This window comes from Miscanthus floridulus, chromosome 19 (assembly GCF_019320115.1).
Source record: "Miscanthus floridulus cultivar M001 chromosome 19, ASM1932011v1, whole genome shotgun sequence".
NCBI classification, from domain to species: Eukaryota; Viridiplantae; Streptophyta; class Magnoliopsida; order Poales; family Poaceae; genus Miscanthus; species Miscanthus floridulus.
Genome location: NC_089598.1, coordinates 77566685 through 77589603, shown reverse-complemented (window position 1 = coordinate 77589603; position 22919 = coordinate 77566685). Strand labels below are relative to the sequence as shown.

Genomic DNA, 22919 nt, shown 5'->3' with positions numbered 1-22919 from the left:
TAAAAAAAAAATTTACCCTAAAAGGCCACCGGCCCAACCCCGCGCGGCCCAACCCTCACGCCCCCAGCCACAAGATGTGGAACCCTGGACATCCCAGTCTGATTTCATCCTTCCCCTTTCCCTTGCGCCTCCAGCCGCCACCCTCTCCCCTTTCCAGTGCCTGCGCCACCACTCCCCCTCCACCTTCGCCGCAGCCCTTGTTCCATGCTGAAGCCAGCTCCACCATCCTGCTCCAGCCGCCACCACACCCTCTCCCAGCCGACCACTCTTCCTTCCTAGTGCTGGGTGACGAGTTCTGCTCCAAATACAAGATGCCTCCTGGGAGAAAGGTGCAGACTAACAGGACAGCTGAGACGCCCACATGTAATTCCTCAAGTTTGAGCGCCGGGAAAGGGAACAACGAGTGGATCTGAGGGGTGCCGATGGGATTTTTTTTTTTTTTTTTTTTTTGTGTTCTGATGTTCGAACTTAGGGTTTGGGGTGAGAGGTTTTTGGTTCCTGTGCCTGTGGGCGAGTCCGCGTTCAGCAGCAGCGAGTGGGCGACGGCCGTGCGCCTCCGTCGGCTTGAGCTTTTGGGGGAGTGGGCAGCGAGTGAGGGCCATCTGGAGCAAGGAGTGGCCTGGTTGATGGCTGTCGCCGGCCCTGTTGTTCCTCTGCACGGACGAGTTCGTTTCTCCTCTTTCTGTTACGCGTATGCAAGAAGATGAACAGTAGAAGCTAGTTAGCATGTATGTTTGTACCATTTATTCATGGTTTTTGAAAAACCAAAGGAAAATAATGGTAGATCCATATGGCTTGAAACTAATTTTGTTAGTTTACCAGATCCATCCTATACACAAGAAAAATATGTTTATGCATTTTTTTATGGTCTAGATTTCTATGTTTATTAAAATGTGAAGAGAATGTTTAAAGCAAAATAAATCTTGAGTGCCTTTAACATTAGGAAAACTAATTGTTTTTTTAAGCCAATCGATAGTTTTCATATACAACAGCAAGGTTTATATTCCAATTCATTTCATCCTTTTCGGTATACTAGTACATTATAGGAGAAAATTCTTGTACATTTGCATGCATGGAATGCGTCAACACATATTCAGCTGATTTCCAAACATAAGAAATCAAAGTAGTTTCATGTAAGATCCAGCTATTAATCCATTATATATGTGTATTTTCAAAAGTAGTAAAACCAGAATTAAATTTGGTAAATAGGGGAAAGCAGAGTTCCACTTTGCAAGGATGGTTGCCTAACAATCCTGAATACCACGACTAAGGAGATCCTTTGATAGTTATTAGCAAATATTGAACTGGCCTTTTGGTGAATCCGCATCCTATCTAAAAGTTCAGAAGTTCTACACAGGACTTGCAGGAGCATTTACATGTGTGGGAAATCAGTGGTAATCTAGAAATAGTAAATAATACAGGATCTTTTTGCTAGCAGCAGCCGCATACACTTTTTGCTAGCAGCATACGTTTTTATTTTGCTAGCAGCAGCATACATTTTTATTTTTTGCTCTGACTACTCCCTTACAGTTGTTTTAATTGAATGTACAGAAGCAATGGCACTTGAATATTTAAGACAGAGGGATCAAAACATTATGAGGAATGACCAATTCTTCCAAAGCCTTGGGCTCAGTACCCTAGATGCACAAGTTAAGGGTAAAAGTGCAAGGAACAAGGATGATGTTCCTGAAAAATCTAGATCTCTGTACAATCCTGAGGATGACGAGGGCTCTAACCAACATGACGAAGATGAAGTCAGCATGGTACAAAGGATTGTTATTGATCATTATCATTTTGGTGACAACACTTCCATTATTTTTGGGTCTAATTCTTCTTGTTTGCTTCATACTAAGCTTCTAAGGTGGATGAGGATGTATGTAACAAGAATGTCCAACATATTGGCAAGTTTTCTGCTAGAGGTTCGAAAGCATCAAAGAGAGTGGTGGCACCACAAGAAGGGGAAACTACTAGAGTTACTAGGCAAAGGACTGCTGCCAATCCAAGCCTCGCTATTGTCACACATGATGCATTGGCATCTACCAATACTACTACAAGCCCAAATGAGGAGCACATCAACAACAATGATGAAGGCAAGTTACTAGATCAAAGTTACTGGCTTCATTTATTTCTATCATGATGCTTCATTGTAGACTTCATTGCTTGTTAGGTGCACATCAACATTCAGATATGCTAATAAAATCAGATTGATACTTATTTAGTAAATCTGGAATATATTTGCTACTAACTCTACAAATGAAATCTTGTTAGGTGCATTATTTGCAAGTGCACAGCAGGTGCCACGGAAAAAATATATGGGCAAAGAGCTGGATGCGTTGAATAGAGGGCTAGGGACAAAGATTAAAATTGACATTACTGAAGGGAATAGAAGGCCGGAGGCACCAATGCAAGCTGCAAAACTTGCCTCAGAGGCTGGGATCTCACTCAGGCTGCATACACCTATCTTTCCACACTGGAAGGAGTACAAGAAGAAACATAATAAACATATTGTTGAAGCCTACATTGGCAAAGTTGCTACAAGTCAATATTGTTGATGCAAAAAGTGGATCTGCAAATACAAAGGGCTAATACCCGAATCGATATCCAAAGTGTGCCAGTCGATTTGACCTGTTAATCGACAAGGATGAAGATACGAGCACTTTGGTCCTGACGACAGCGATACGCCCGGAAGTCACGGCCAAGAGGTACTCACGCGGAACTCGAGAATCGTCGAAGGTCGCACTGAAGCGATGCAGCTCGTCGAATCAATGAGAACTCGTAGAAAGAAAAAATATGCAAATTGACGAAGTCGCCGAAAAGTAAGTAGATGCAAATAGGAGTAAAAATTGGTTTTGATATTGATTGATATATCTTCATTACATTGCCCCTCACTCCATATTTATACCCTGATCTAAAGAGACACAACCAAACACAACTAGGACACCAAGCCCATATCTAAGGAAACACGTGACTCTTATATGAATCATACTCTAACAAATATAGAAAAAGAAAATCAACTCCTATCTATTTCCCTGTCCGCCTCAATTACGATGGAAATTTCACCGTCCTCCTTTCTATCGGCATACTCCCTGTTTCATCGGCAGTAGTCTTCAAGCCGTCCTTCATCGGCATCAACAATAACATCTCCAACCTTATCGGCAACGCCCGAGTCTAACTCAACCTTCCACCGATCACCACCATTCATCGGCAACGTCCGAGTCTAACTCAACCTTCCATCGATTACCATCATTCATCGACAACCATCTTTACAAGCTGATTCTCATCGGCTGTCAGTGTACACAGTAATTTTTCTCTGCCGATTAGTCCACTCTGATCATTTTGACACGTGCAAAAAAACGGTGTCAACACATGCCCCCTTAATTTCGGAGTATAAAACCACTAATGTTCCGAAATTTACTTCAGATAATCATTTGCCTTCGCCCAATTACTGTAACTCATCCTCCAAGCCAAAACTTGATCTGTTATCAAGTCTAATCCAATCTAATCCTGATTCACGCACCTCAGTAAATATCGCACAATTTCCAACCACTCTTGCCCTGATTATGGTTGAGATACCGAAACAATAACCCATCGGCAAGAACCTAACAATAATAATGCTGTCATTTTTAGAATTAAAATATCCTGTGCCGATATCTCTCCCAAGTCATGATTATTTGCCATCAACTCATCTGTACAATCCCCTGATTATCGTGCGAACAGTTACCATATCCATCTGAACCACTTTGACCTACATGCGCGCGGTATAGAGATAAGTCCAAAATACCCCTACTCCAAGCGGCTGATAAATAGATTCCTCCAGAACGCTCGTCTTCTACCCTCTGACTCCAATCTTTGACATTTTCTCTTTCCGGCGGCGACCCCGACGAACAACTGCGCGACCCCAACCAACAGGAATTCTTCTCCAGCATTAACCTCAAGTCTTCGGCTCGTGCCCCCATCTTCCTCAAGACAATGACAATCAACTTCGACGTCCCTGCGGTTCGTTCCACTTCCATTACCCTTTACCTCGATTCCCCCAGATTTCGCAAGTTCATTCAGTTGGTGATTTTTCTTTTCTTTTGTTCTCCGGATCCTTCAAACTTAGGAATTCTGCAACAAATTAGTTTTTTCAACCGATCAGCCACATGTCCAATGCCTAGGACCAATGGGCAACCTAGATCCAACCAATCTGATTAATGCAGAGGTTAACAGAATCCCCTTTAGAGCCCAAAATTTCTCTCTGAATTTTTGGAAAGACACATTCCGATCTTGGCCCAAAACCACCAAAGGGTGAAAAAATTGGTACTTAAGGGTTAATAGATCGATGCAAATATACTGGGCAGAACGGAAGTTAGACCAATGCATTAGGCTATCTATTGCCGATATGCAGAAGAATGAGTCAATGATGATTGCAGCTGCTTACTTCTGGTCAGACACAACAAATACTTTTATATTTGGACATGGCCCAGCTACTCCCACACTTGTCGATGTATACATGCTCACTCGTTTAGATATCTCAACTGCCGATGAAGGCTCCATCTATGGTAGAAAGTCTGAATATAGGGTGAATACCCGCAACATCGGCGGTTGGACGGGATACATTCAAGAATACCAGAAGATTGGGACACTTAACCAGAGGGAACATGCCACATTCCTGAATATGTGGTTAGAAAAATTTATCTTCTGTGGTCGATCAGTAGGACCAACCAACGCCTTCCTCCCTGTAGCTGAACTTTTGGCTAATGGCGTAAGGTTTCCTCTTGGCCGATACCTTCTGAGCTCTACTTATCATCTTCTTCATCAAGTGTCTCAGAAACTTTTGCTTGGCGAACCCATCGGTAACCTAGGAGGCCCGTGGTGGTTTATCAACATGTGGCTAAATGCCCATATGCATAAACGTTTGCAATGAGATTTTTTTGTTCAACAATTCCCACGAGAAATTGCTGAAGACCATGTGCTTGGGGACGATGAATCGGCAACACGCTCACCCCTCAATTTTGGTGAAGCTATAATTGTCCTTCCTGGAACAGAGGCCAATGAAGACCAGATCGGCAGATTCTTCCAAAGCTTCCACAATGGTCTTTCTCGTGATCATAGGGCCTGGGTACCTTATATTGACGAAGAAAACAGATTCTCCCTTCTTTTCAACTTTGCCGATGACTCTCTGAATCAGGATAAGGAACTCATGATGGCCATCATTACTTCCAGGGCAATTCCAGTAAATACTTTTGGCAGCGGGAAAAACACCAACATTACGTATGAATTTTACAACCCATCGGCAGTATCCCGTCAATTGGCTTTTGGGCAACTGCCAATCAAACTCTGCTTTGCCGATGTGATCAAACCCAGGGAAACAATCACCTGCGGAACAGATTGAAACAAGGTAGTACAACTCTCCCTCGATGCCGATACTACAGATGTTGATATATCCACCTGGACGCCAGTGTCTTTCATCACCGAGTCATATAAGCAATGGTGGCGAGAGTGGAAGGAACAACTGTTTGCAACTTCTGCTCACACATATCGGCACATGATCGACCCTGAATATGCCATCCCTGACGACGCAGTAAGTTTCTTTTAACTCCCTTCTGCTTTTCCCTTCATATATCAGTAACTGACTCTCTTATGACAGGTTAACAACCCAGCACCATCGGTGAGTAAAAATGGGAAACCCTTCAATCTTCAGCCTGTTTCCCTGATATCACCGATCGGCTACAATGCCCCCACCTTAACTGCTTTGACTCACCAGAAGATCCGTACCAAGACCATCACCTTCAAGTCCAAATTGGCTACAGCTAGGGCCACTCCATCGGCTGTTGCTACAACCTTGGTCAAGGCATTCAAGGTAACAACCTTGTTTATTTCTACTTATGCCGATCACAAACTGTATTAACATTAATCATCAGGGGGTAAGAGCTGCTGCTGGATCGTCATCGGTAATTCCTCCGATATCAAGCACCACTTCTTTTGACAAACCTTCAGAGGTATCCTCTTGACTTCACATTTTATCTGTTAAACATCATATCTTACACTTGTTTTGCAGCAACAATTGGGTACATCGGCAAGCGTACTAGATGTCCAAGCTTCACAACCAACGAGTGCCGATGCCCCCCAGCCAATCGTTGCCGATGCCTAGGCAAAACGCAAAGCTTTAACAGACGCTGAGGCACAGCCAAAACGACAAAGGTCCATGCCGATCCCTACATCTGCCCTAACGTCATCGGTCATCATACCTCAAGAGCCAACCACCGATGAAGTCACAGAGGATATCCCATCGGCAAGCTCAGCCGATCCCCCACACGGCATACTCCAGGTTGTTTCCTCCAGTCAAGCACAGGAAATTGCCTTGAAACAGGTAAACCGATTAACCTAGCTGATTTACAATACTCATACTTATCCTTAACTGATCTCTTTTTCTTTTCCTCAGGAACAAGACTCCTCAAACAGCCTATTTTCCTTTGCCATTGATGTTTCTGACGATGAGGGAGAGGAAACAAGTTCTTCTCTTGCATTGGGAACAATATCGGCAGAAACTAAGTCCAAGCTGGAAGCTCTCCTGAACTTGTTATAACAGGATACTGCCCAACTGGTAGATGACTCGGACCTCGCAAAGGCAATTTTCAAAACAATCCGTGGCCAGGTCCCTGCCGATATTGAAGAAGCACTCTTCCCAGCATCCCATTTAGAAAGCCGTCAACTGCAATATCAACGGGCTGCTCAACGCATTACCGATAGAGCAGCTCAGGCTCAACTCAAAGAAGAGATGCTACAACTGAAACAAATTGCCGATGAGAAGCACAAGGGCATCGGCAACTTGCAGACTTCGGGTGCTGAACTTAAGCAGAAAATCTTAGATTTATCGGCAAAGAGGATGGCTCTATTGGCCGAATTGAAAGGAGTCGAAGCAGCCTTAACTCATGCCCAACACGAAGAAAGCCAGCTACCCGATGCCATCAAGGCCCTTCAGCAGGAAAGAGATATCCAGGCTCGCAAAGCTTTGGCCATGAAGAAAAAACTCAAGCCTGTGGAAGGTGCTGTCAATGACGACATCAAAGAAATGGAGGAAGCGGACCAGATTCGCCTGCGTGCGATACTAGCTATCCAATCCTTGTTAAACTTGTAATCTTGTTTATTGTATCGGCACTTTATGAGACATTGACATCCTCGTATAATTCTAGCCGATAGGACTGTTATCGGTATTTATACTTTTATGCATCCATCCAGATACTAGGGTAATATTTCTTTAAATATTTTCCATTCACGCTCTGGGAAACACGACCCCTTCGAGGGTTTCTAGAATATATGCGTTACCAGGAATAGACTGATTTATCCGATATGGACCTTCCCAATTAGGAGACCACTTTCCGAACTTTGAACTTTTAGTCCCAATCGGTAAAATCAATTTCCAGACCAGATCTCCATCGACAAACTCCTTTACCTTCACCTTCTTGTCATACCATCTGGCTACTCTTTTCTTATTTTCTTCGATGCTAACTAAAGCCCTTAACCGATGACCCGCCACATCTTCCAACTCATCCTTCATAAGAGTATCATAATCATCGGCTGTCAGCTGATTTTGAGAACATATTCGCCTAGAGCCAACTTTAATCTCCCAAGGCAATACTGCATCGTGTCCATATACTAACTGATAAGGCGTTACTTTGGTTGCACCATGATATGACATCCGATATGACCACAAGGCTTCATTTAATACTGTATGCCACCTCTTAGGATTTTCTTTAATTTTGCGCTTAATGAGTTTGATGATCCCTTTGTTAGAAGCCTCAGCCTGACCATTAGCTTGAGCATAATATGGAGAAGAATTTAAAACTTTAATTTCCATACCTACAGCAAACTCATCAAATTCTTCCGATGTAAACATAGTACCCTGATCGGTAGTGATAGTCTGAGGAATACCAAATCGGTAAACAATATGCTCTTTCACAAAATCAATCATATTAGCCGATGTTACCTTTTTTAAAGGAATTGCCTCAACCCATTTTGTGAAATAATCGTTAGCAGCCAGAATAAATTTATGTTCTTTGCTTGATGGTGGATAAATCTGACCGATGAGATCGATAGCCCATCCCTGGAACGGCCAATGTTTAATTATAGGGTTCATAGCCGATGCAGACGTTCTTTGAATATTACCAAACTTTTGACATCCCTGACATCCTTTAAAATATTTAAAACAATCTTCGAGAATAGTCGGCCAATAGTATCCATTCCTTCTGATCATCCACTTCATCTTGAAAGCCGATTGATGCGCCCCACACACTCTTGGTAGCTTGGAACCTTATACGTCTTTCAACCTTTTTATATGGATCCTTTAAATAATTGACAATCTTCTTTCTCCAGTCATCGGTATCGACTGCCGATGTTTGCACTTCCTGAATAGGCTGATACCCTGAAGCATGCTGAGCTAGTCGATTAGCCTCCTCATTATGTAGTCGAGAAATATGTTCAAGACGAAAATCTTTAAACCCTTTCAATAATTGCAAACATCTTTCGTAATACGAAATTAAAACTTTACTTCGGCATTCATAAATCCCAGCCAATTGATTTATAACTAGCATAGAATCACCAAAGATTTCAACAGCATCGGCACGTATCTCCTTCAGCAATTCTAACCCTTTTATTAAGGCTTGGTATTCAGCCTGATTGTTTATCGACGTAGCAACAATCGGCAATGAAAACCCATACTTTCTTCCTTGAGGTGAAATTAACACAATGCCGATACCTGCTCCTTCATCACATGTGGACCCATTGAAGAAAAATGTCCAGGGAGCAATCTTCAGAGAGTCAACTGTATTAGAATGCTGAGTGACAAAATCAGCCATAACTTGCCCCTTAACTGCCTTAGTTGATTCGTAACGTAGTTCAAATTCTGATAATGCTAAAATCCACTTGCCGATTCTACCACTTAATATCGGCATCGACATCATATACTTGACTACGTCGTCTTTGCATATGACCGTACATTCGGCAGATAGCAAATGTCTTAATTTGACACAGGAAAAGTATAAACACAGACAATTTTTCGATGACCGAATACCTTGTCTCAGCATCCACTAATCTTCTGCTCAAATAATAAATAACACGTTCTTTCCCTTCAAATTCTTGAATAAGAGCTGAACCGATAACGGTATCATCAGTTGACAAATACAACCTGAAGGGTTTTCCGTGTTGAGGTGGAACTAGTACTGGAGGATTTGTCAAATATTTCTTAATTTCATCGAGGGCTAACTGTTGTTCAGCTCCCCATACAAATCCCTGATCGGCTTTCAATTTAAGTAACGGACTGAAAGCCTTGATCTTACCCGACAGATTAGATATAAATCTTCTAATGAAATTAATCTTACCGATCAAAGATTGCAATTCAGTCTTATTGGCAGGAGCAACCACTTTGTTAATTGCATCAATAGACTTCCTACTGATTTCGATGCCCCGCTGATGCACCATAAAACCCAAGAATTGACCTGCCGATACACCAAATGCACATTTATTAGGATTCATCTTCAATCCATGCTTCCTTGTGCACTCCCGTATCTTTCGTAGATCGGCTAAATGTTTTGTGGCATCTCCAGACTTAATCACTACATCATCAATGTAGATTTCCACTAGCGTGCCGATGTATTCATGAAAAATAAAGTTTATAGCTCTTTGATAAGTAGCGCCGGCATTTTTCAAACCAAACGTCATGACTATCCACTCAAACAACCTCACATGACCTGGACATCTGAAAGCAGTCTTGGGAATATCTTCTTCAGCCATGAATATTTGATTGTAACCTGCATTACCATCCATGAAGCTTATAATTTGATGTCCGGCTGCAGCATCAATCAACAAATCAGCAATCGGCATTGGATAGCCATCCATCGGTGTGGCTTTGTTGAGATTCCTGAAATTAATACAAACACGAAGTTTTCCATTTTTCTTATAAACATGAACCACATTAGAGATCCACTCTACATATCGACACTGCCGAATAAACTTTGCCTCAATTAATTTAGTTACTTCGGCCTTAATATCAGGAAGTATATTAGGGTTGCATCGGCGCGCTGGCTGCTGATGTGGCCGAAATCCAGATTTGATAGGTAACTGATGTTTAACTATCGATCGATCTAATCCAGGCATCTCAGTATAATCCCAAGCAAAACAATCTTTATACTCTTTTAACAAATCAGTTATTTGCTGCTTACACTTGGAATCTAACTTAGCACTACTAAAAGTAGGTCTTGGCCTATCACCATCACCAATATCTACTTCTACTAAATCATCTGCCGATGTGAACCCTTGACCTAATTTTCCATCATCGGCAAACCTATCCATTAAAACTCTTCTTCAGAACCAACTGCTTGGATTGGTGGAATTTCATAATCAGCAACTCTAAGGAACTCTTTTTCCCAAACTTCTCCTGATATGCATTTGGTTCGCTCATAAGTATCTGATTCTGCCGATACGATGATATAAGAAGAATCACCAAGGACAACCTCAATCTTATCCCCAATCCACTGTACGAGGCATTGATGCATTGTAGAAGGAACACAACAATTAGCATGAATCCAATCCCTCCCTAGAAGCAGATTATATGCACCCTTGCCATTAATAACAAAGAACGTCGTCGGCAAGGTTTTGCTGCCGATGGTCAATTCAACGCATACTGCCCCTTTAGCCGGTGACACATTGCCTTCAAAATCCTTCAGCATCATATCGGTTTTGGTCAAGTCTTGATCTCCCTTACCAAGTTTCCGATACATCACATAAGGCATAATATTAATCGCAGCCCCTCCATCGATAAGTATCTTAGATACAGGCTGCCCATCAACTCTGCCTTTCACAAACAAAGCCTTAAGATGCTGTCTCTCGTTATCGGTAGGTTTCTCAAAAACAGCCATCATTGGATCTAGTGTCAACTGAGCTACTTGATCAGAGAGAACAACTTCTTTCTCATTATCAGATAGTGCCAAAAACTCCATCGGCAACATGAACACCATATTAACATCTGTCGATGGACCCTTATTTTTGTGTTTTACCTGCCACTGCTGATGACCAGACCTCTCATTGGAAGAATTTTCCTCTTGGTATAAATCGTCCTGACGCTCACGTTGCATCCTCCTTCTCTGCGTCTTTGTTAGACCCTCCGGGCACCATCGAGGAAACTTGGTTTTCCAAACCGGCTGATAACAGGTCCTAGTTGACTCTACACGGCGTATATTAGGGTCCCTGTAGAATATTTCTTCATCAGGAACTCTTGCGTTTGCCATTTCCTCTAGCTCCTCTTGATTCCTTGGAAAATATCCAGCGCGTTTACCAAGCCTCTCATGTACACTAAGTCTGCCCCCCAGCCGATCATGTACTGATGCTCTGCCTCTGATCAGCTCATTAATAAACAAACCCTGATTACCAGGTTGAAACCTCCTTTCTGACCACTTGACCCCGTAATAACCATTGCACTCAGGGCAATTCTCAACAGTTGGCAATTTAATACATTCTTTCCAGCAATGGATGAAAAACGGGCACCTCCAATGATCTTTATGCCGATACCATTCTTCCCGACGTCTCTCTTCTTGCTGTTGTCGATATCGGTCATTACGCTGACGCCAACCCTCCTGCTGCCTTCGATGAGTAATCACAATGCCAGGTCGAGGAGGATTTTTGGAACTACTGCTTTCTCCCAGCAAACCCTTACTTTTTGCATCATCGGTAGTTATCCGATGTTGGGGATTTACTGATGCGTTTTTCTCAGCAGCCTCTGACGTCAATACCTTGGTCTTCCCTTTGGCCTCCAACGTATTTGCTGGAAAAGGGTGTTGATCAATTTTCATCGGCTTCTGGGCATTGGAAGTATCAAACTTAATTCTCCCAGATTCAATAGCCGATTGTAACTATTGCCTGAACACCTTGCACTCATTTGTACTGTGTGAAGTTGCATTGTGCCATTTGCAGTACAAGATCTTCTTCAACACTTCTGCCGATGTGATCACATGATTAGGTGACAGCTTAATTTAGCCCTCTTGAAGCAGAAGATCAAATATCTTATCGGCCTTGGTGATATCAAAGGTAAACTTTTCTGGCTCTTTCTGGCCAAAGGGACAAGATATCGGTTTTTTATTCTTAACCCACTTAGCTAAGTCGATAACTGGTTCTTCATCAGAATCAGAATCTCCTACTTCTTCAACAAATGATACTTTTTTACCCCAATTCTTTTTAGGTTCAAAAACCCTAGTATCTTGATCAGAGATCCTTTGCACAAGATGACTGAGGCTTTCAAACTCCTGAGAAGCATATCTGTCTTTGAGATGTGGCAATAACCCTTGGAAAGCCAGATCGGCAAGCTGCCGATCATCCAGCACCAGGCTGTAGCACTTATTTTTTACATCTCGTAGCCTTTGCACAAAGCTTTTTACCGATTCATCATTACGCTGTCTCAATTTTACTAAATCGGTAAGCTTCTTTTCATGGATTTCAGCAAAGAAATACTTATGAAATTGTTTTTCTAGATCAACCCAAATAATAATAGAATTTGGTGGTAATGAAATGAACCATGTAAATGCCGATCCAGACAAAGATGATGAAAATAGTCGAACTCTTAATTCATCTCTGCTAGCTGCCTCTCCACATTGAATAATGAAGCGATTGACGTGTTCCATTGTTGATGTATCATCTTGCCCAGAGAATTTAGTGAAATCTAGTACCTTGTACCGATTTGGGAGAGGAATTAAATCATATGCAGGAGGGTACGGAGTCCGATAAGAATAAGTATTGACCTTGGGCTTTATCCCAAACTGATCCTTCATAATTTCTGCTATCTTATCGGCCCAAAAAGCATCAGCTTCCTGCTGACGAACTGGCTGAATTTCTACAGGAGGGGCTTGCTGATATCCCTCCACATATCTTTGTGGCCCATGATCTCCAGCAATCGGCGTATTTGCCGTTACTTGTGGTCCATTAACCTGTTGGAAAGGATTCATCGGCTGAGCTGCCGATGCTTGATTTTGGAAACCAGCTTGCATATGACCTTGTTGAATCCCTACAACCTATTGATTTTGCTGAACTATATGTTGAACAGGTAACTGTCCTGACCAACCATTATTAGAACTCATCGGTACAAAACTTACCGATGGCTGATAATTTGTTGACATTGTTGGATAATTATAACCGGTTTGAGGCATGAACCGAACCCCAGTTTGACTTGTAGCAGGGGCTTTCTGTTGTATCGGCAGTAAGCTTGCCGATGGACTTGAATTGGGTGTTTGAACTAAAGGCATCTGGAAACCTCCTGGAGTTGGTTGCACAGTAGTTGCTGTGGCATATTGAGGCACTTGGGCCATCGGCGGAACAGCCGATGGTATAGGAGCTTTTCCTGTTGCATCAAACACTTGAGGTAACTCAGGATTGAAAGCAGATAACTCCGGAGACATACCATATCCCCACCAATTAGCAGGAATCTGGCTATTCTGAGACACAGGGCCTGACATAGCTGATGCCAATAGATCTGTATTAAGCTGAACTCGTCCTCCTGGTAATACCTGATCTGATCGTATCGGTGTAGATTGAATATTAGGTAAGCCTGCCGATACTAGAGGGGAAGTAACTTCTATACCCACAACGGCCGAGAGAGCCGATGGAGTATTGATAGATGCCGGCTCTGGTTGGTGATAGGCAGGCCCAACGTAATGCGGTGCCGCTTGTCCTTCTTTGAGAGTTCGAACCACAACATTATGAACAGTATTGGACAGCACATTGGAATAATTAATCAAAGCATGATTTACTGCAGAATTAACCATCTCTTGAAGTTTACCAGGATTGGAGTCAAAGGTAACCTGCTGAGGCAACGACAAATCTTGCTTTTGGATGACTTGTCCACTCTTGTTCAAGCTAAACGATCTCAGACAAAGCTGCTTGTATTCTTCTACAGCCTTTTCCATAGTCTGCCTCTGTTCTTCTTTGAGATCTTCTGATACTGCGATAATATTCCCTGAATCGATCTCGAGATTGAACATATTGATCGGATTGATTGGTCCCACCGAGCGTGCCAAAAGATGTGTTGATGCAAAAAGTGGATCTGCAAACACAAAGGGCTAATACCCGAATCGATATCCAAAGCGTGCCAGTCGATTTGACCTGTTAATCGACAAGGATGAAGATACAAGCACTTTGGTCCTGACGACAGCGATACGCCCGGAAGTCACGGCCAAGAGGTACTCACGCGGAACTCGAGAATCGTCGAAGGTTGCACTGAAGCGATGCAGCTCGCCGAATCAATGAGAACTCGTAGAAAGAAAAAAATATGCAAATTGACGAAGTCGCCGAAAAGTAAGTAGATGCAAATAGGAGTAAAAATTGGTTTTGATATTGATTGATATATCTTCATTACATTGCCCCTCACTCCATATTTATACCCTGATCTAAAGAGACACAATCAAACACAACTAGGACACCAAGCCCATATCTAAGGAAACACGTGACTCTTACATGAATCATACTCTAACAAATATAGAAAAAGGAAATCAACTCCTATCTATTTCCCTATCCGCCTCAATTACGATGGAAATCTCACCGTCCTCCTTTCCATCGGCATACTCCCTGTTTCATCGGCAGTAGTCTTCAAGCCGTCCTTCATCGGCATCGACAATAACATCTCCAACCTTATCGGCAACGCCCGAGTCTAACTCAACCTTCCACCGATCACCACCATTCATCGGCAACGCCCGAGTCTAACTCAACCTTCCACCGATCACCACCATTCATCGGCAACCATCTTTACAAGCTGATTCTCATCGGCTGTCAGTGTACACAGTAACTTTCCTCTGCCGATTAGCCCACTCTGATCATTTTGACACGTGCAAAAAAACGGTGTCAACAAATATCTATTTGACTTGTTCAATCATAGTTCATTATGTCCTTTTCGTTTTCAAATCTAATCTCTATTTTTTTACTAGATCCCATTCGACATGGACACTAATAGTGTGGCTGTACGAGCTGCTTGTGTTGACATGCTAAAGGGTGGACAACGTCAGATGAGGCACAGGCTAAAAAAGTACTTTGATGGAGTTCTAGCAAATCTAGTGAGGACAACGTCACCTGAGACGTGTATGACTGATGATCAATGGAGAGCATTAGTGGAGATGTGGTCCAACCCAAAACACAAGGTATGACATTGGTGATGTTGCTGATAAATGTGTACATATCTAGACAGTTCAGATTTTAATGGCATTTGTAGTCCTTTTTTAGTACTTGTTTTTGTTTCCTTTACCTTACAAATTTGTGTGGTGTACAGGACACTTATGTCAAAAACGAAGTTAATCATGCGAAAGTCCATTTCCATCAGCGTATAGGTTCTCGATGTTACATTGCACATGCCTATGTCACGGTAGGACAAATTTAATGCTATGTGATCTTGTTGCTTATCTTCTAATTTACATGAATTATAGATAAAGTCTGCTGCACATTGTTTGAAATAAGAAACCATGAAATTGGTTCAAGCTAATAAGAAACAAGAAAAATATAAAGACACAGAGCCCACTGCAATTGATTTGTTCAAGGAGATGCATTGCAGCAAGAAAAATGGTTTTTGTGAGCCTGTCAAAAATGCAATTGTAAGTACTGTTCTCCTCTTCTGCAAGACATACTTGAAAGTCAACTTGAATATTTGGCCTGATCGGCTGCACTTCTTGTGCTGCAGCTGTTGCTGCATGCTGCTTATAATCTGAACCATTGAAATCTGATGCATAGAATCTGAACCTTTCAAATCTGAACTGTGCATGCAGCACCGGCTGCAGCTATTGCCTTTACTTCATGATTGGAAATGATTGTGGGCTGTTTTTGCTATTGTCAGAAATGATGTTGCAAGAGTTATGATATACTTTTTGCATGACTACTTTGTTACATGATTCATTTCCCAAGTTGGGTGTATATAGTCTTCTAAATTCAAATATGATATACTATAAGTATACTGTCTTTTCCTTCATATACTGCTTTTAGCTCTTGTTTGAGTTTAACTTCATACATGCTTGAAACGATGTTTGAGGCTATTTTGGCTAAAGTAGGTCATTTTTTAGTTCTCTGTAAAGTATTATTGTAGGTTATTTTTCCTATACTGCTAGAAATCTGTACCATAGTCAATACTAATTTTTGTATCATTCTGTTGCTAGGCTGCTATGGAAGCAATTGAGGCTAAACCAATGCAAGAAGGCCAGAAGTCGATGTATTCTGTTGAAATTGTTTCCAAGGTGCTGCCGCAGTTCGGGGGGCCACACCTGCCGTCTCCGTCGCCGCAGTAGGGATGTTGAACTTTGTGATGTTGAACTTGTAATAATAAACTTGTGATGTTGAACTTTGGTGCATTTGTGATGGATTTTTGATGGATTTATTAAATATGCGTGTGCTTGTGATATATAATGCATGTTGGTGATATATATGTGATGATTGATGTGTGTGTATATATATATATATTGTCTGTTACAATGGAATGTAATTTTTTTTGCAATTCTTGGGGTCTTTGCCGAGTGCCATGGGCAAGGCACTCGGCAAAGATTTTTCAAAAAATATAAAATTTCTTTGCCGAGTGCCTCGCTGCGGCACTCGGCAAAGTATTTTTTTAAAAAAATTTAGAAATTCTTTGCCGAGTGCCTAAACAGGGGCACTCGACAAAGAAATTATTTAAAAAAAATAAAAAACTTTGCCGAGTGCCTGGGCAGGGGCACTCGGCAAAGTAATTTAAAAAAAAAATAAAAAAAAAAACTTTGCCGAGTGCCTGGGCAGGGGCACTCGGCAAATTACTTTTTTTAAAAAAAGTACTTTGCCGAGTGCCCCAGACTAGGCACTCGGCAAAATAATTTTAAAAAAAATATTTTTTTTTGCCGAGTGCTGGGTCGGACACTCGGCAAAATAACCGTTAACGGCCGCGCCACAACGGCCGGAAATATTTTGCCGAGTGCCGCCCCAATCACTCGGCAAATATTTTTTTTATTTTGCCGAGTGCCCCGATAAAAAGCACTCAGCAAAGACCCTTTGTCGAGAAAAATTTTGCCAAACGGACTTTGCCGAGTATAAAAACACTCAGCAAAGCCGCGGCCTCCAGTAGTGCGCCCAGAACAGTAAAATGAAATAAAATACGTACCCTTGTTAAAATTCTTCCCACTAGTGTTGAGTCAAAAAAATGACATGGGAGCCTTGAACACGGAATCCATTAGCCCACCGAAGAATGCTTTGGAGGCCTTCAGACCCAGAATAGCCGCAAAAAGGCTTCTAAAGTAGGCAAAGCAGCAGCTGAAGATAGAGAGTCCAGAATGTCCCAACAAGAAGTGCAGCACTGACGCTATCCATCTGAACAGCCACCGCCAACCAATATGTGGATGCGATCTGGAAGCACGTAAAGAGCACCTGAGAAGTACACATGCCAGAAAATTGGAAAGCCGCCTTGGATACATTTATGTAGTCTTTGTATGGCTTCCATCACAGGTCGCCAATGCCCTTTTCTTCCTCTTCTGTAAGCTGTATTGCTGTTGAAGGGCCCTTTGCGGTGACTTCGATGTCGCTGGCCTGCCTTATAACCAGCAGTGCACTTGGCACTATGTATTCATCAGAAGCTTGTTGCCCTTGAACTTGTTTCTGTTGGCTAGCACTAGTATCCAATGCTGTGATCGAAGATTGGTGAGCACAAACCAGCTTCTCAAATGCTGTCCCAGATCCCAGAAGTTCTGAATATTTTCCTTGTTGACTAACTTGACCACCTTCCACTACCTGTTGAATAAATTGTAGATTATGAAATGAGGGCCTCTGACATAAAGAATCACAAGCAATTGTGTTCAGAGAATCAACTTACCAGAATTCTATCAGTTTCCGTCAGAAATTCAACCTGGTGGGTCACAAGAACAACAGTCTTCTCCGCAAGTGCTGTCATTACACATTCCTGCATGAGCATTGCCCTTAGAACTGCATGAAGGAGAAAACATACCATTTTATGGATACAGATCAAGGAGTTTATCTGCAGCTTACATAAAAAAGAACCGCAGCGGTGTGCGCATCAACTGCACTGAATTACCCATCCAGTAGATAAACATCTGCATCATTGTAGACGGCTCGAGCCAGCTGAATCCTTTGCTTCTGGCCTCCACTCATGTTTAGTCCTCTCTGACCAATCTCCGTGAGGTCTCCATGATCAAAATTTTCGATATCCTTGTCCAGAGCACAAGATTTGATTGCCTTATCATACAGTTCCTTGTTGAACGGCTTCCCAAAGAGTATATTGTCGCGAACAGTCCCACTCTGTATCCACGAGTTTTGTGAAACATATGCCACTGAACCAAATACCTCAACCTGCAAAATACAATTTTGTTGTATTCTCAGTTATTGGAACATATGATTGAAATCTTTTATTGCGTGAAAAAGCATTCAGCTCCCGGTCACTTACCGATCCTGATAGTCTTGGTATCACCCCAAGTAATGCATACAGGAGTGAAGATTTCCCCGAGCCAACTGGGCCGCATACGGCCACCTTCTCTCCTCTATTTACGCGAAGGTTAACATTCCTCAGTGACAAATCAGCTCCGCTCGCCTTCCAGCTGAAATTTCCATCTTGGACTTGAATTCTGACATCAGAGTTATCTGAAGGTACCCTTTTCACATCCCCCTCTCTGATCTCGTCTTCGAGAAGAAACTTCTCAATTCGATCTAATGACACCTTGTACTGGATCATCGTTGTGAGTATCTCAGGAAGAAACCTCACTGGTTCAGACATTACCCTCAGGGTGGCCAAGACCGTGAAGAGTCTGCTAGCATTCAGGGGAGCACTCCCCATGATGGCCGTAGCTGTGAACATCACAGCAGAGACGACGGTCGGGGACATCCAGTACATGACTGCACCATAGGCCTTCTTCATTTGGGTCTCAGCCATTTGAACTCCCCGTCCCTGAGTGACTCGATCGTGTGGCGGAACTTGTCTTCCCATGACTGCAGCTTGATGATCTTCATGCTGTTAAGTATCTCAGACGTCGACCTGAGCCTCTCGTCCTGTGCAACCATGAACTTGGCCTGGTACCCTTGCAGCATTTTCGCGAATGGCACGTTGAGGAAGCCAAATATGATTAGGGGGACTAGACCAGGAAGAGCCCCAAGCTTCAGTGCCCAGAAGAGTGTCGCGACTGCGAAGACCAGCTGAAGTGGCGAGCTCCACCCCATGTGCAGCCAGCTGATGGCGTCACCAAGCCGGTACGCATCGACCGCAATGTAGTTGACGATCTCGCCAGTGGAGTGGTTGTTCCTCCCCTGACTGGACAGCCTGAGCTGCTTCCGGAAGATGAACGCCATCAACGCTGACCGGATACGCATCCCGGTCCTCCTCGAGTCAAAGAACCAATGCCGCTGCGACAGCGACTCGACGAGCTTAGTGAGCAGCAGGCAGCCGACAAGGGCCAGGCCGACCCGGAGGTCTCTCTCCTCCTGGTTGCTGTACCGCACGAACGCGAAGAGCAGCAAGGGGGCGACTGCTATCGACAGCGTTCTCAGGAAGGCGTAGAAGCCGGTCAGCAGGATCTCGCCGAGGAAGCACTTGCACAGGACGAGGGCGAGGCTGTTGCTGCCCACTCTCCGGCGGCTCCTGGTATTGTCACTCAAGTGGCGGCTCCAGGCCTCGGCGAACTTCTGCGACGTGTGGTGCGCGGTGTCCTCGTCGGCGATGAGCGGGATGTCGTCGAGGTCCAGTGCCTTGGAGCGGCCAACACGGAGAAGAGGGTTCATCCACGAGAAGGCAAGCTGACTGACCAGGCCAGCACGGTACAGCTCCGAGGTTGGCACGGTCTTGTCTTTGCCGATCAGAGGCTCCGACAGGCCGCTGCTGCCGTCGTTGGATGCGTCCCGGTGGCTCCGCGCCAGCAGGGAGCCGAGGGCACAGAGCAGAAGGAGGAGGCTCACCGGCCACGCGATCGTCTCCGCGAGGTCGAGGCTGTGGCCCCCAGCAAGGATGTCCGCATTGTACGCGGTGACCAGCAGCGAGAACAGCGCCCACCAGAGCACGGTCACGGCCCTCGCCGACCTCGTCGGCTGGACGTGCAGCGACGCCGCCAACGCGATCCAGACCAGGCCCCTGACGATGTAAGGAACCGCCGCCTTGACGTCCGAGGCGTCCTGGAGACCGGTGATACCGTACGCCACGGCAGCCGCCACGCAGCACGTGGAGACGACGAGCAGCACCCACCTAGGAGCGCCGCTCCTCCGGCTTGCTGCCACAGCGCACTGCCGCCGCCTGACGCAGGCGGCCACCAGCGTGGAGGCGTACGCGACGAGAAGGGCCACATTGACGCAGTCTATGAGTGTCCTCTGCACGCACCGGGACGCGACGGTGAGCCGCCCGCCGTCCTCTCCCCCGCAGATCCAAGATGACGACCAGCCTGCCATGCGTGCAACCAAGCAAACAAGCTCGTAATTATCAGCAGGTACGGGAAACCATTATTGATCCAACCAATAACTACGATCTAGCGACACGGAAGCAAGAAACAGGAAAGGATTTACACGAGCAATTAAAAGGTTCGGCCGTCTCCTCTCCGAGAGTTCTTACCAAGAACGGCCATGGCCGGATCGCCGTTGTCGGCCATTGCGACCGCTGATATGTAGCGCGCCCGGCAACGAGAGGCCGAGGCGTCTCCTTCTCCGGCCTATTCCTGGACGGACGAGGAGGGAGGGGGACGAGGCAGTAGCTAGTTATTAGTTGGCTTTCGCTGCTGTTGGCTTGCGCGCTGTATTAGCCACTGCCAGCCAGATAGGTACTGAATGCACTGCAAAACTCGGACTCTTCCGCCGTCACTTTCAGCCGCGCGGAACCGAAAGATTGTGCTACTATTCTTTTGATCTTTTCATGGGGGGAACAACAGGAAGAAACGGGATGCGGACGTGCAGGGCTGTTGTCCTTGGCTGCTGCCCTCGTGCAGCTAGAGCGGTCTCGGCCTTCGTCATCGGCGTGCATGCGTATGGCATGACGCGGCACGTAAGCGGCGGCAGCGCTGGATCTGGCTGCCCAGAGATCGGAAGAGGAGAGCCGTATCCGTTTGTGTCGGTGCAGAGCTCAAGAGCCCGTGCTCCTCGTTGTCATACTCCGTACTTAGGATAGTCGTTCTAAGTTTGCTAGATACGTATATAGTTTTATTCATATCTATGTATACGGCAAAAGCTATATATGTACCTAAATACTAAAATAACTTACAATTTAGAACGAAGGGATATAAATGAAGCCTTCCTACCTCCCATCATATTCTATAAATAAAGGAGATAAAATTTGCTCTTTTCGTCTCAAAATAAGTGCACATCTCGCTTTTTGAAGAGTCAACTTATCTTAAGTTTGACCAATATATATAAAAAATATGCTAATATCTATGAAACTAAATAAACATTATTAGATTAATCATGTAATCTATTTTCATAGTAATCTTATTCAGGGATAGAAATGTCAATACTATTTTCCATAAATCAAATCAAACTTAAAATTGTTTGACTCCTCGGGATTTGAGATGTGCACTTATTTTAGGACATACAGTACTAAGCCCTGATTGAATTCACCTTGCTAATAGTTAGCGATTACTTCATTCATTTCAAATTGTAAGTTATTTTGGTTTTTCTAGATACAGAGCTTTTGATATGCACCTAGACATATGTATCTCAAAAAGCTAGAATAACTTACAATTCCAAAAAAAAATTAACAAGAATTGTTCCATTAATATTAAGAGGGGTGTTGGCTACTAGTAAGTTTTTAGCCATGTACAATTTGCTAGCTAGCAAGTGCCAAAAATTAGAATACTATGGTTTGTTTGGATCTATCCATCTAATTGTTAGTTGTGTTAGCTAGAAAAATCAATAAATAGCTAATTATTAGCTGGATAATAGGTAAGACATTAGTTTTTTTTTTTGAAAAAGTAAGACATTAGCTGACGTACCAAACAAAGATTTCAGCTAGTTTTTAGTAACCAACTGTTATTTGGATTCAAACGGGTCCTAAAACTAGGAGATCTAAGTACGGCCTAGTATACTACTCTTGCAAAAGACACTACTATCTCCATCCCCGAATGAAATTCTAGATTTGATCAAAGTCTAGTATCACTATTTATGGTTCCAAATAGATATTACTAACGAAAATATATTCATAATAACAAATCTAATTATACTTATTTATTGGGATATATATTAGTATATTTTGATATAAACTTAGGTAAATATAAAATGATTTGATCTGGATCAAAGCTAGGATTATATTATTATTTTTGAGATGCCGAGGTTTCTACACGATATACGTATGTTGGAAATGATTGAATGTTACTAGAATTTAGTGCCGACAACCGATACATTACTCATTGATGGTGTCCGTTGGAACTGTACGTGAGAGGTATGCGCGTATTTTTTACTTTTTAGCCTTTTTTTTAAGTTTCTCACGAATAGACCATTGGCGGAAAGAATTCAGAAAATAAACCCTTAGCTCGGCGTCATTGATGCTGGCGCCGAGCTAGACGCCAGCGTCTCTGGTGCCGAACTCCTAGATACGGTGGATGACCTGCAAGAGGGCTCGGCGCCAGTCACTCTGGCGTCGAGCCTTTAATATCTGTTGGGCCCACGCCAGCCCGAGCATGGACGTCTACGGCGCAGAGGCTGCGTGCCATGCGCTGCTCCTCTGTGGCTTTGTCTCAGGAATCGTGGAAGAGAGAGAAGAAAGAGGACACAGAAGAGGCATGCACCGCCGTTCCATCTGTGGTCGTCTGTCCCTGTGATAGGAGCCGCAGTACTTGGAGCAGTAGTGGTCCGGAGCAGTGCCAGGCGCTCGGGAACTGTTTTCAACAATTAAAAAATTGTGGTGATGATGAGTTCCAAGAAATGAAATGGCAGAGGAGCATATATGCAAAAAGGACACAAAAACCAATGGATTAGTTGCAGTTGAT

The 22919-nt window shown here is 43.7% G+C and overlaps 2 protein-coding genes and 1 pseudogene across 3 annotated transcripts; 2 read left to right on the top strand and 1 right to left on the bottom strand.

The window, feature by feature from the left end:
* The window catches only part of LOC136529263 (ABC transporter C family member 8-like), a 28408-nt pseudogene extending 8011 nt beyond the window's left edge, over positions 1–20397 (bottom strand).
* Positions 83–16377, top strand: LOC136529597 (uncharacterized). 2 transcript variants are annotated; one of them, XM_066522674.1, is made up of 7 exons: positions 83–665; positions 1552–1763; positions 1854–2090; positions 2269–2538; positions 14943–15152; positions 15281–15373; positions 16155–16377. In XM_066522674.1, the coding sequence occupies exons 5-7, from the start codon at positions 14955–14957 to the stop codon at positions 16281–16283; spliced, it is 420 nt and encodes a 139-aa protein (XP_066378771.1). In that variant the 5' UTR covers positions 83–665; positions 1552–1763; positions 1854–2090; positions 2269–2538; positions 14943–14954; the 3' UTR covers positions 16284–16377. The 2 variants fall into 2 exon arrangements, 1 of the variants encoding a protein (XP_066378771.1); XR_010777371.1 differs by lacking the exons at positions 14943–15152; positions 15281–15373; positions 16155–16377 and having other exon boundaries at positions 83–363; positions 2269–2600.
* Positions 3011–7167, top strand: LOC136529598 (uncharacterized). Its single transcript, XM_066522675.1, has 5 exons — positions 3011–5563; positions 5630–5842; positions 5904–5981; positions 6041–6352; positions 6425–7167. Exons 1-4 carry the CDS (start codon positions 5528–5530, stop codon positions 6131–6133), a joined length of 420 nt encoding a protein of 139 aa, XP_066378772.1. The 5' UTR covers positions 3011–5527; the 3' UTR covers positions 6134–6352; positions 6425–7167.
* Positions 20398–22919: the final 2522 nt, after the last annotated feature.